Consider the following 13,672-nt stretch of genomic DNA (forward strand, 5'->3'; position numbering starts at 1 on the left):
ACATTCAAACCCATTACTGGACAATTGGGCAGTTGGATCCCTTTTGTTTTAGCCCAGAAACATCAGGATCTGGGCAGGTCCCAAATCGGGGTATAAAAGATAACTTCCCAGAAGCATCTCTCTCTCTCTGGCCTCGCCTCCGTGCCCCTCTACAGCGTGGGAGTCTGCCTGTAGAAGCGAAACACCAGCAGTTTACTATTAAAACACTAGGGTGTTTTTCACTTCGGGGCAGTGTAGATCTAAGGTCACAGGACACAGAGCAGGCATTTCCAGTGGTGAGCATATGTTTTTCTGGCCTTCCACAAGGCAACTTAGAATAGGTATAGGGGTGGGAGTAAAGTAGGAATTTCGTTAGAATTGTGATTTAGTCGATTTCCTTCATTGTGTCTGTTTCTCCTCCCCTATCTAAGCAAGACAGTGTTGCACCTAGCAGAGAAGTGCTATAGTGAACATTGAATTTGGTATTTAAAGTAACTGTATTAAAAGGGAGTGTTGCACCAAGCAGAGCAGTGCTGTGGTGAACGCTGTGTTTCTATATTAAAGTACTGTATTTTAAAATAAAGTAGTGTTGCACTGAGTAGGGAGCGCTCTAGTGGACACTGAGTGTACTGCGTGTATTAAATAAAGGAGAGTTGCACTGAGCAGGGAGCCCTCTAGTGGACACTAAGTGTACTGCGTTTAAGCAAAAGTGCTGTACCAGGCATAAGAGTCATATCAATTTTTCTTCCTTTTGTTTTCAATAAATACAGGTCTGTTTTGCACCCAAACCACGAGTCACCTTGTTTTCTGTCTACATCACCACCAAATAAGTCCAGGGGTCAGAACTCAGGAATAGGGGAGAGCTTCAAAACCGCAAGGGGGTCCCTGGAGCAGCTCAGAGGCTTCTGACTGGCCAGAGACAAATAATCCCAGCCCCGCTAGCGTGTGTGTGGCTAATTCCTTACAAGTGTTGTACCTGTACTGGAACAGCTTGGTTAGAGGCACGGCTAGTTCTGGAGCACAAGTCTTCAGCACGATAGCCGGGATGTTGTCGGGGCCATAGCCTTTGCTATGCCTAGTGCGCTCAGATGTATCTTGATATCATGTGGAGTGCATTGAATTGGCTGTAGACTGGCTTCTGTGATGGTGGGGACCTCAGGGGTTGGCAGATATGAATGATCCACTCAGCACTTCTGGCTGAAGATGGTTGCAAATGCATCAGCCTTGTCTTTTGCACTCAGGTGCTGGGCTCCACCATCATTGAGGATGGGGATATTCATGGAGCCTCCTCCTCCCGTTAGTTGTTTAATCGTCCAACACCATTCACGTCTGAATGTGGCAGGACTGCAGAGCTTTGATCTAATCTATTAATTGTGTGATCACTTAGACCTGCCTATAGCATGCTGCTTTGCTTCTTAGCATGCATGTAGTCCTGTGTTGCAGCTTCCCCAGGATGTCATCTCACTTTTAGGTATGCCTGGTGCTGCTCCTGGCATGCTCTTCTACACTCCTTATTGAACCAGGGTTGGTCCCCTGGTTTGATGGTAATGGTGGAATGAGGGATATGCTGGGCCATGAGGTTACAGATGGTGGTGGAATACAAATCTGCTGCTGCTGATGTCACACAGTGCCTCATGGATGCCCAATTTTGAGCTGCTAGATCTGTTCTGAATCCATCATCATACACGGTGGTAGTGCCACAAACACAATGGAGGGTGTACTCAGTGTGAAGATGGGACTTCGTCTCCACAATGTCTGTGCATTGGTCACTGCTACCAATAATGTCATGGACAGATGCATCTGCGACAGGAAGATTGGTGAGGACGAGGTCAAGTAGGTTTTTAACTCGTGTTGGTTCTCTCCCCACCTGTCACTGGCCCAAACTGGCAATTATGTTCTTCAGGACTCGGCCAATTTCGTCAGTAGTGGAGCTACTGATCCACGCTTGGTGATGAACATTGATGTCCTCCACTCAGAGTACATTCTATGCCCTTGCTGATCTCAGTGCTCCTTCCAAGTGGTGTTTAGCATGGAAGAGTACTCATTCATGAGCTGAGCGTGTATGAGGGAGGGAGTGTATAAAGTCATCAAGACAAATTAGCACGACTTTATGGAGGGAAGCCTGTTGAATTCTTTATGGAGGTATTGGGGTTATAGAAGAAGCTGTGGATATTGTTTATCTAGGCTTTAATACAGTGCCACATACTAGGTCGGTGGGCAGTTGTTGAAGTTATTTGGCAACAGACTGCATTAAATGAGACAGAGAGTGGTTGTGCACGGAACTGTGTCCGAGTGATGGGAAATGATTGACGACCTGCCAGGGGTCAGAGCTGTGACCTTTGCTATTCACATTGTATATCAATGATTTGGAAGTGGGGATAGAGACAAAACTGCCTGAATTTTCTACTGAAACCAAAGTAGGGGTTACAAACCATCAAAAGCAAATTGATCAGGTGCAATATGGTAAGACTAGGGAAGAATAATAAACTCTGGAACGAGTGCACAGAATATGACATAAGAAAGGATCTGGGCGTGTTGGAGAATGGCAGTGGCGTGTAATGTAAATAAGTCTCGGGTTATATAACACATGGAATAGAACACAAATCACACTTACTGAACCTCTAAATTTACCCGGGGGCGTTAGACAGGTAATAGCGGGTAGGCTGCCCATTGTACCAGCCCGCCTGAATTAACTTGACAGTGACTACAATGGAAAGGAATGTCTGCGTGAGAAGAGATATATAATGGGCGGTCGATCTGATATCGCCTATTTGCAGCACTATAAAACTTAAAGTTGCACCCACAAAGTCCCGATGCTTCTCAGCTCCTCCCTCTGACCTCTGCTCTTCTCTTGATCCCGGCATCGAGAAATACCACCATGACGTCAGCTGCCTCATTTTCTGGACTCCCTTTGCCCCCACTAATCTACTTTCCTCTGAACTTGTAGCACTCCGCGGCCTCAGCTCCAACCCTGACAGACACGATTTTGTGAAACTCACCCGTGCCCCAGAAATGAGCCCTGGGCTATTTTAATCCCGTGCCTCGTGTGAAGTGATGGAAAATCGCACAGCCCGGAGGTCCCCCGCTGACACATGGTAGATGGTGTTGTCGGCTTCTGAGCGCATTAGACCTGGTGGAGCACTCCTCCGCTATCTGTCAGCGGCTGAATGCCGAGCTATCTGATAACGTCTCCTATCCCTCTCTGGACCACTACCCGACTACCAAAAATGAAGCCATAATTTCTCTATTACTGAACTCATCTTTTAAAATCTTCCTACCAGTGCCTGTAATATTGTTATTTCCAAACCTCATACAACCTGTTTCTACCTTTTCCCCAAAATGCACAAACAGAATTTGTTTTGTCAGAACAGTTGTTTCTTGATTTCTTGTCCCATTGAAGTAACAATCCCTGATCTCTGCTCTATTGCTCCCCTTCCCAATCCAGTACCAAATACCTATATGTGTGACTCATAAGCACACAAATACTGTCATTGCCTAAAAATAACACATTGAGTTACACTGGGAAATTCTCCACAACTGCATATACTTATGTTGCAGCATCCTAGGAATCGCAGGCGCAGATGTAGCTGATAACTACATGAAGCTGACCAACTCTGGGACGAATTATCAACTCTCGGCTTTTGAGGAAGCTGAATTAATAAACCTTCAGTGTTTTGGTGGGTTGCACTATCTGTATAAAGCGGTTATATCTGAACTATACTTTGTTATGTTCTGGAATGCATTGCCTGAAAGGGCAGTGGAAGCAGATCCAATAGTAACTTTCAAAACGGAATAGGACATACACTTGAAAAGGAAACATTTGCAGGGCTATGTGGAAAAAGCGGGTGAGTGAGCCTAATTGGATAGCTCTTTCAAAGACCACGATGGGATGAATGGCCACTTTCTGCACTGAGATTCTATGATTCTATGTTCACCTTCCCCTTTCTGAGCTTAAGGATGGCACCTCTTTTTACAAAATTTGTGATTGTGTCAAAAATATATTAGATTTCAGTTGATTTGTATCCCTTGAATAGGGTCGACCCAGAGCTCCTTCTCTCCTTCACCGATTTTTTTCAGAACTCTCTAAAGAGTTCATTTAGAAAGACATGGATTAATGAGGGACAGTCAGTATGAATTTGTTAAGGGAAGGTCGTGTCTGACTAACTTGATTGAATTTTTTGAGGAGCTAACAAGGAGGTTCGATGAAGGTAGTGCGTTTGATGTAGTCTATATGGATTTTAGCAAGGCTTTTGATAAGGTCCCACATGGCAGACTTGTCACGAAAGTAAAAGCCCACGGGATCCAAGGCAAAGTGGCAAGTTTGATCCAAAATTGGTTCAGAGTCAGGAAAAAAGGGTAATGGTTGAAGGGTGTTTTTGTGACTGGAAGGCCTTTTCTAGTGATGTCCCACAGGGCTCAGTACTGGGTCATTTGCTTTTGTGGTGTATATCAATGATTTGGGCTTGAATGTAGCAAGTATGATTAAGAAGTTTGCAGACGATACAAAAATTGGCCGTGTGGTTGATAATGAAGGAGAAAGTTGCAGACTGCAAGAAGATATCAATGGACAGGGCAGGTGGGCAGAACAGTGGCAAATGCAATTCAATCTGGAGAAGTGTGAGGTAATGAATTTGGGGAGGGCTAACAAGTCAAGGGAATAATCTATAAATGGTAGGACATTGAGAAGTGCAGAAGATCAGAGGGACCTTGGAGTGCATGTCCACAGATCCCTGAAGGTACCAGGACAGGTAGATAAGGTGGTTAAGAAGGCATATGTGATACTTACCTTTATTAGCCAAAGCATAGAATATAAGAGCAGGGAGGTTATGCCTGAACTGTACAAAACACTAGTTCTTCGTCTTCTTAGGCAGTCCCTCGGAACCGAGGATGACTTGCTTCCACATTAAAAATGAGTTCACAGTGACTGATGAGTCCAATGCAGGACCAACAGTCTCTGTTACAGGTGGGGCAGACGGTGGTTGAAGGGGCGGGTGGGTGGGGTGCTTAGGTTGACGTGCTCTCCTTGCGCTGCCTGCGCTTCGCTCCCACTTGCTCCCAGCGAAGAGACTCAAGGTGTTTGGCACCTTCCTGAATGCTTCTCCTTCACTTTGTGTGGTCTTGGGCCAGGGATTCCCAGGTGTCGGTGGGGATGTTACACTATTTCAAGGAGGCTTTGTGGGTGTCCTTGAAGTGTTTCCTCTGTCCACCTGGGGCTCTCTTGCCGAGTCAAAGCTCCGAGTAGAGCGCTTGTTTTGGGAGTCTCGTATCGGGCATGTGGACAATGTGATCCACCCATCGGAGCTGATCGAGCGTGGTCAAAGCTTCGATGCTGGGGATGTTGGCTTGAGCAAGAACACCAACGTTGGTGCACCTATCCTGCCAATGGATTTGCAGGATCTTGCAGAAGCAGCGTTGTTGGAACCTCTCCAGTGCTTTGAGGTGCCTGCTGTACATAGTCCATGCACTACCCAGGCCGCAGCTAGAATACGGTGTGCAGTTCTGGTCACCACATTACAGGAAGCATGTGATTGCACTCGAGCCGGTACAAAGGAGATTTATGAGGATGCTGCCTGGGCTGGGGAATTTTAGCTATGAGGGATGATTTGATAGGCTGGGGTTGTTTACTTTGGAACAGAGGAGACTGAGGGGAGACCTAATTGAGGTGTATAAAATTATGAGGGGCCTAGATAGTGTGGGTAGGAAGGCCCTCTTTCGCTTAGCAGAAGTGTCATTAACCAGAGGGCATAGATTTAAAGTAATTGGTCAGAGGTTGAGAGGGGATTTGAGGAGAAATGTTTTCACCCAGAGGGTGGTGGGGGTATGAAACTCACTGCCTGAAAGGGTGGTAGAGGCAGAGACCCTCATCACAATTAAAACGTACTTAGATGTGCACTTGAAGTGCCATAACCTACAAGGCTACGGACCAAGTGCTGGAAAGTGGGATTAGGGAGGATAGCTCTTTGTCGGCCAGCACGGACAAGATGGGCCGAATGGCCTCCTTCTATGCTGTACATTTCTATGATTCTATGATAAAGGATCCAGCTCCCCTCCTCCATTATGCACATACTAAAAATGACTTGATCCCACCAAGATCTGCCTTACTATTGCTCTCTTTCCCGTTATAATATACCTTCAGCTAACCTGAAATTTAGAACAAAATGAGAGTTAGAATGCAACAAAAAGATCCCGATTAAAGTACAAAATCGTATGGACTGTAATCAGATGTAACAAACACCACCCTCAGCATTGCAGTAGTATTGTCAGCAAATAGATACTTGTCAAGATAAAGCCGATTATGTACAACACTGTAATTAAAGCAACTTGTTCTGGATATGTATATTTTGACCAGTTTGGGTGTGGACCTAGGTCATTACACTGAACTATTGGAAACATACCTAAATTAATTTGGAATGAGAACTGTTCCATAACTGCAGTAGAAGCAGGGCGTAGGGAGCACAATGGCCTCTAACGTACGGTTGCATTTTCTCGCCCAACAATTAAAATAACTTGAAGGCAAAATTTGATCAATGATACATAGGTGCCTTTTACGTGTTTTTTGCAATCATTGTATGTGTCATGTGTTTTGTTGCTCTTGTGCTGATTTCAAACCATTGCATTCATTAGAATAACAAAAGTACAGCCCAGAGAGGCCTTTCTGTCCAGCATATAAATACCAAGCTGTGTGAAGCAGTGAAACATTCAGTCAGTTACTGAACTAACTGTGAGCACAAAATGGGAAAGGTAAGGAGAACTCAGATATTACACACTGTATTAGAATTCATCATTAATTATCGTCTAGTCTGAGAAATTATTAATTTGCAAACCTATATCTTTCCACAGATCATCTTTTACGAGGACAGGAACTTCCAGGGTCGGCACTACGAGTGCAGTACTGACTGTGCTGACCTGCACTCTTACTTCAGCCGCTGTAACTCCATCCGTGTTGAGAGTGACTGGTGGGTGGTGTATGAGAGACCCAATTACATGGGATACCAGTATGTTCTGAGCAGGGGAGAATATCCTGACTACCAGCGCTGGATGGGATTCAATAACAACATCAGATCATGTCGCATCTACCCATACGTAAGTTACTTTTGCTGGTTTGTATCTTCTACCCAGACTGACACCTAGACAATGACCACTGTGCTAAGTGATGTGCCTCAATGAATCTGAGACTTGACGTTAATGGATCAAAGCAAGGCTTTTATTAACTCAGAAAGTAATACACATTGGAGAAGTGTCTCTCATCCAGAGATCTGCTATACTGCTGTGAGACATGCTGGGGCTTGCTTAAGTAGGGGCCAGGTATGGGCGGAGCCCTACACACAATACAATACAGGTAAGGAAATGAAACTGAAACTAAACTAAACACAGGGAATACAGTGCCTGATGAATGGCATATTTCATCACATTCACCCCTTCTACAGATTTAGTCTGTTCGGGGGTTTGATAGTCCTCTGTGACTGACGTAGCTGTTGTGGTGCTGCGGGTGTCAGCTGGGTGTCCCCGGTGGCCTCCTGGGTCTCTGCCGGGGGCGCCGCCAGGGTTGTTGAAGGGGTAGTTGGTGGGGGCACCGTTGGTCGATGTTCTTCCGGGGGTGGTGAAAGGATAGTGGGTGGGTAAGAATTGCTGTGATCATTGTTGCTGTTGTTGTCGTGGTTGTTGTCATTACCAGCTGGGGCGACGTCTTTTATGGACATGGTGTCCTCCCTTCTGTCGGCGTGCCGGACATACGCGTATTGGGGGTTGGCGTGGAGTAGGTGCACTGACTCCACGAGGGGGTCCATCTTGTGGCCCCTCACATGCCTTCGTACAAATACCGGACCTGGGGTGGAGAGCCATGACGGCATGGATACGCCTGAGGTGGATTTCCGGGGAAAGACAAACATTCGTTCATGAGGCGTGGCATTAGTGGCAGTACACAATAGCGACTGTATCGAATGGAGCACATCTGGGAGGACTTCCTGCCAGCGGGAGATAGGGAGGCCCTTGGTCCTTAGAGCTAGAGTGACTGCTTTCCATACTGTCCCGTTCTCTCGCTCCACCTGGCCGTTACCCTGGGGGTTGTAGCTGGTGGTACGGCTCGTGGCGATCCCCCTGGACAGCATGTACTGGCGTAGCTCTTCACTCATGAAGGATGCCCCCCTATCCGTATGGATGTAGCTCGGCATACCGAACAGGCAGAACAGGCTGTTGAGGCATTTAATAACCGTGGCGCTGGTCATGTCTGGGCAGGGGAAGGCAAATTGGAAATGGGAGTATTCGTCCACAATGTTCAGGAAGTAAACATTGCGGTCGACTGACGGGAGGGGGCCCTTGAAATCTAAGCTGAGCCGCTCAAAGGGCCGTGTAGCTTTGATTAAGTGGGCTCTATCTGGGCGGTAGAACCGAGGCTTGCACTCAGCGCAAGTGCGGCAGTTCCTGGTCAGAGACTGAACTTCCTCAATCGAGTAGGGTAAGTTGCGGGACTTTATGAAGTGGAACAGCCGTGTGACCCCTGGGTGGCAGAGGTCGTTGTGGAGGGTCTGTAGCCGATCCCCGGTGGCGCTGGCACACAGCCCTCGTGAGAGGGCGTCGGGTGATTCGTTAAGGGCCCCTGGCCGGTAAATAATGTCATACTCGAAGGTGGAGAGCTCAATCCGCCACCTAAGAATCTTATCATTTTTAATCTTCCCCCTCTGTTTATTATTGAACATAAACACTACCAACCGCTGGTCGGTAAGTAGGGTGAAGCGTTTGCCAGCTAGGTAGTGCCGCCAGTGGCACACTGCCTCCACGATAGCTTGGGCCTCCTTTTCCACGGAGGAGTGTCTGATCTTGGGCCCTTGGAGGGTCCTCAAGAAGAAAGCTACGGGCCGCCCCGCCTGGTTGAGGGTGGCCGCCAAGGCAAAGTCAGACGCATCACTTTCCACTTGAAAGGGAGTGTTCTCGTCCACTGCCTGTAGCGTGGCCCGCTCAATATCCCGCTTAATGCTTTTGAAGGCGGCGTGGGCCTCAGCAGAGAGCGGAAAAGAGGATGCTTTCAAGAGGGGGCGGGCTTTGTCGGAGTAGTTGGGGACCCATTGGGCATAATAAGAAAATAACCCCAGGCACCTTTTCAGGGCTTTGGGAGTGTTGGGCAGGGGGAGCTCCCGTAGGGGGCGCAATCGGTCGGGGTCTGGTCCGATTTCCCCATTCTCCACCACGCTGCCTAGTATGCAGAGGCGTGTGGTGTTGAAAATGCACTTGTCCTCATTGTAAGTGAGGTTGAGTTTTTGTGCGGTTTTCAGGAACCTCTCGAGGTTCGAGTCGTGATCCTGCTGGTTGTGACCGCAGATGGTGACGTTGTCGAGGTAGGGGAAGGTTGCCTGCAAGTGGTGGTCATCGACCATGCGGTCCATCTCCCTCTGGAAGACTGAGACCCCATTCGTCACCCCAAAGGGGACTCTGAGGAATTGGTAGAGGCGTCCGTTCGCCTCGAAGGTGGTGTATGGGCGGTCCTCTGGTCTGATAGGGAGCTGGTGGTATGCTGACTTGAGGTCGATGGTGGAGAACACCCGGTATTGGGCGATTTGGTTCACCATCTCGGATATGCGGGGTAGTGGGTAGGCGTCTAGCTGGGTGTATAGATTAACCGTCTGGCTATAATCTATCACCATCCGCTTCTTCTTGCTACCCCTCACCACCACCACTTGGGCGCGCCACGGGCTGTTGCTGCGTTCGATAATGCGCTCCTTCAGGAGCCTGTCTACCTCGGTCGCGATAAACCGCCTGTCCTCCCAGCTGTATCTCCTGCTTTTGGTCGCTATTGGCCGGCAGTTGGGAGTAAGGTTCACGAATAGCGAAGGCGGCTTTACCTTCAGGGTAGCCAGACCGCATACTGTGAGGGGCGGCTGGGACCCACCGTAATTGAGCGTGATGCTTTGGTGGTGGCACTGGAAATCCAGGCCCAAGATCACGCTCGCACATAGATTCTTCATGATTAGTAATTTAAAATTATCGTATACAGTTCCGTTAACGGACAATTGTACCACGCAGTAACCCATAATGGTCGATGTCTGGGTTTTATCAGCCATAGAGATGGTGCCCCGAGCAGGGACCACCGTTAGAGAGAGTTGTTGTGCTAGTTCAGGGTGGATAAAACTCTCCGTGCTTCCACTGTCAATTAAACATTTAACCCCGCACCCGTTTACCTCAATGTCCACCATTGATTTGGATAGCGGGTGCGGTCTGGTCTGGTCCACTGTGACCGATGCCACTGTAGGGCCCTGATCGAGACAAGATGGCGTCCACGCTGTCTGCTCACAAGATGGCGGACCCCACGAGGTCGGGCAAGATGGCGTCCAAGATGGCCGCTCCCACGGCGCACACGCAACGGTGGCGGGTTTTCCAGCGGGGTTCCCTCTGCACACCTTCCCGAAGTGCCCCTTCTTACCGCACTTAAAGCAGGTGGTGCCTTTCGCCGGGCACAGGTTTCTGATGTGCTTCGGCTGCCCGCAGAAGTAGCAGTTGGGGCCCCGATGCATCGCGGCTGTCGTAGGGCTTCTGGGGGGAGAGCGGGGCCCCGACGGTGTCGGGCTGCCGGGCAGGGAAGATGCCTTCCAAGATGGCGGCGCCCTTGGTGCACACGTGGCGGCGTGGGCGGCGCGGGCCGAAGAGTAGGCGTCCGAGTTTCTCTGGGCCACATCCAGGGATCGCGCTGTGTCCACAGCCTGTTTCAGGTCCAATCCCGTTTTTTCCAGTAGTCTCTGCCGGATGTAAGTGGAGCTGAGGCCTGTGATAAAGGCATCATGAACAAGCTCGTCAGTGTACACTGCGGCTTTTACATCTTGGCACTTGCAGTCTTTGCCAAGTGTTTTCAGGGTGACTAGGAACTCATCCAGCGATTCCCCAGGTCGCTGTGTGCGAGTAGCGAGCAGATGCCTAGCGTACACCTCGTTCGTAGGCTGCTGGTAATGCGCCTTTAGGATGTCACAGGCGGCCGGGTATGTGTCGACGTCTTGGATGAGGGGGTAAACCCGGTGGCTTACCCAATTCCGCAGGATTCCGAGTTTCATACTCTCAGCGTCTGTAGCGCCTGTGATGGCTGCGGAATTGTCCAGGAAGAATTCCATACACTTAAACCAGTGTCCGAATCATGCCAATGCGTCCGAAGCATGCAGGTCCAAATCCAAACGTTCGGGTTTCAAGAGTTGGTCCATTGCGTTGAAAATTGAGTTAATAAAATTGATGTGCCTCAATGAACCCGAGACTCGACGTTAACGGAGCAAAGCAAGGCTTTTATTAACTCAGAAAGTAATACACATTGGAGAAGTGTCTCTCATCCAGAGATCTGCTGTACTGCTGTGAGACACGCTGGGGCTTGCTTATGTAGGGGCCAGGTATGGGCGGAGCCCTACACACAATACAATACAGGTAAGGAAATGAAACTGAAACTAAACTAAACACAGGGAATACAGTGCCTGATGAATGGCATATTTCATCACACTAAGCATTTGAGTTTGTGCGTTTCACCTGAGAAGGCCCATCAGCTGTTTTCACGGGACTGATTTTAACTTTCGGGAGTGCTTGTTAACAGCGGGTTGCGGATTGGCTGCCCGTGATACATCCTGCCTGATTAACCAATCACGACCACCCGCTTTCTGCCTCCATCAAATGTTAGGATCAACTCTTGTAATTTTGTACCTGCAGTGAAGTTATACGATTGGTTTTTAAGTCTATACTTGTGCAAACTTGAAAGCAGGACCTAGGTTTAATATGACGTCTTGATGCGTAGCCTATAGCAAAGCTCCTAAATATCTGGGAATATAATGGGATAAATGTATTCGTTATTAATCAAATATTCAAACTGAAATCCAGATTGCCGCATTGACAGTGTAGCAAGTAATAAGGTCATCTACAGCTAGACTGAGACATGACTGGATAAACTCGCTGACAGACATATTTGGACTCGCCCCATTAGTCTTATACTGTAATAGTTTAATACATCAAAAGGAGATCGCTGCCCCCACAGAGAGAAACCGTCTCCTCACAATAGGAACAAGAAGTACTTTTAGATTTTTACTGCTATTGACAAACCTCCGTCTGTGTACAGCAACTAATATCAGTCCCACGTGTACTCTTACAGAGACTTCACTGATTTACTGAATAAAATGACTTAGGAACTGCTTGCTGGGACAAACCTCAAACGTAATCAACCTGTTCAATCGATTCTAATAAATTATCTCAGCTTAGTTCTCATTGTTGATGACATCATCTAGGCCCCGATATATTCCCTCCTTTACCAGGTATCTCATTCTCTACATATAACAAACTTATATTTGCAGTTTCATCCCTAATATGATCTTATTTATATTACAGTATCGAGGTGGAAACTACAGAATGAGGATTTACGAGAGGCCTGACTTTCGAGGACAGATGATGGAATATATGGATGACTGTCCATCTGTCTACGATCGTTTCCGCTACCGTGACATTCACTCCAGCCATGTGATGGACGGTTACTGGACCTTCTATGAACATCCCAACTACAGAGGCCGCCAGTACTTCATGAGACCCGGTGAATACAGGAGATTCAGTGACTGGGGCGGCTACAACTCAACTATCGGATCTTTCCGGCGAATGAGAGATTTCTAGTCTGCCATTGTAAAACATGACCTTAATTTGTTGAATCATTTGTCAACACAATAAAATACCCTCGATTACACTGTCACCTTGTTTCATTCACTTATTTTTGGATCCTCATAGACATTGTTCAAATCAGTGATGTTACCTGGTGGTCTCATGCAGAATATCTTACCACAATGATCTCATCTATATGAATATTATTAAAGTGAGTAATTAGAGATGCATAAAAGGCGTGCGCCATGATCCTACCAGAACTTCTGGGAACGTGCCCACTGGTGTCATCCAGTGCTGATCTTGCTGGAGTTTGTATGGCCAATAGGCCTTGTCCGGGACCTGCAGGTGCAGTTTTCCTAACCTGGACCTCCTCCAGTGAGGACTACTTCCACCTTTCGTGAGATTGGAATGCTTCTTCTCTCTGGGCCGAACAGCCTCCGGTTTTACACCAGGTCCTTCATGGGCTGGAGAAACAGGAACTCCCAACATAAGGAGTCACATTCCCTGCCCCAAAGCCTTTGTACAAGTAGCCTTAGAAGGGGCAGGCAGTGACTCCATCTCTTAAAAGACTGAGCGGGAAACCTCAACAGAACTTAGAGAACAAAATTCTTGCATTGATGTGGCACCTTTACCTCAGGATGCCCCAAAGCGCTTGGCAGCAAATTAAGCACCTCTGCAGTGTAGACACTGTTGTAATGTCGGGAACACGGCAGCCAATTTGCACACAACAACGTCCCATAGGCATCAATGAGATAATGAGCAGATAATCTCTATTAGTGATTTTGGCTGATGAATAAATATTGGCCAAGACGGTGTCAGCCATGACTCAGTTGGTAGCACTCTCGCCTCTGAGACAGGAGGTTATGGGTTTAAGTCCCACTCCAGAGACTTGAGCACAAAAATCTAGGCTGATATTCCACTGCAGCACTGAGGGTGTGCGGCATTGCTAGAGGTACCATCTTTGGGATGAGATGGTAAACCGAGGCCCCGCCTACTCACTCAGGTGGATGTAAATGATCCCATGGGACAAAACTGAAGAAGCGCGGGGGAGTTATTGCTGGTGTCCTGGTGAATAGTTATCCCTCAATCCACA

The 13,672-nt window shown here is 47.9% G+C and overlaps 1 protein-coding gene across 1 annotated transcript; it reads left to right on the forward strand.

Moving 5' to 3' along the window:
* The first annotated feature begins 2,439 nt into the window (after positions 1-2,439).
* On the forward strand, positions 2,440-12,643 carry LOC147120165 (gamma-crystallin S-1-like). The gene is made up of 4 exons (XM_085984211.1): positions 2,440-2,534; positions 3,538-3,656; positions 6,785-7,062; positions 12,319-12,643. Exons 1-4 carry the CDS (start codon positions 2,440-2,442, stop codon positions 12,592-12,594), a joined length of 768 nt encoding a protein of 255 aa, XP_085840337.1. The 3' UTR covers positions 12,595-12,643.
* Positions 12,644-13,672: the final 1,029 nt, after the last annotated feature.

This window comes from Somniosus microcephalus, chromosome 4 (genome assembly GCF_052327205.1).
Source record: "Somniosus microcephalus isolate GS21.2 chromosome 4, FLI_Smic_1.0, whole genome shotgun sequence".
Taxonomy (NCBI): Eukaryota; Metazoa; Chordata; class Chondrichthyes; order Squaliformes; family Somniosidae; genus Somniosus; species Somniosus microcephalus.

Coding starts and splice junctions, on each gene's coding strand:
- LOC147120165 (XM_085984211.1), top strand. CDS start 2,440: ATGGTAAGACTAGGGAAGAATAATAAACTCTGGAACGAGTGCACAGAA. Junction 3,657..6,784: donor AATAAACCTTCAGTGTTTTG/GTGGGTTGCACT, acceptor GTCTAGTCTGAG/AAATTATTAATTTGCAAACC. Junction 7,063..12,318: donor CATGTCGCATCTACCCATAC/GTAAGTTACTTT, acceptor TTTATATTACAG/TATCGAGGTGGAAACTACAG.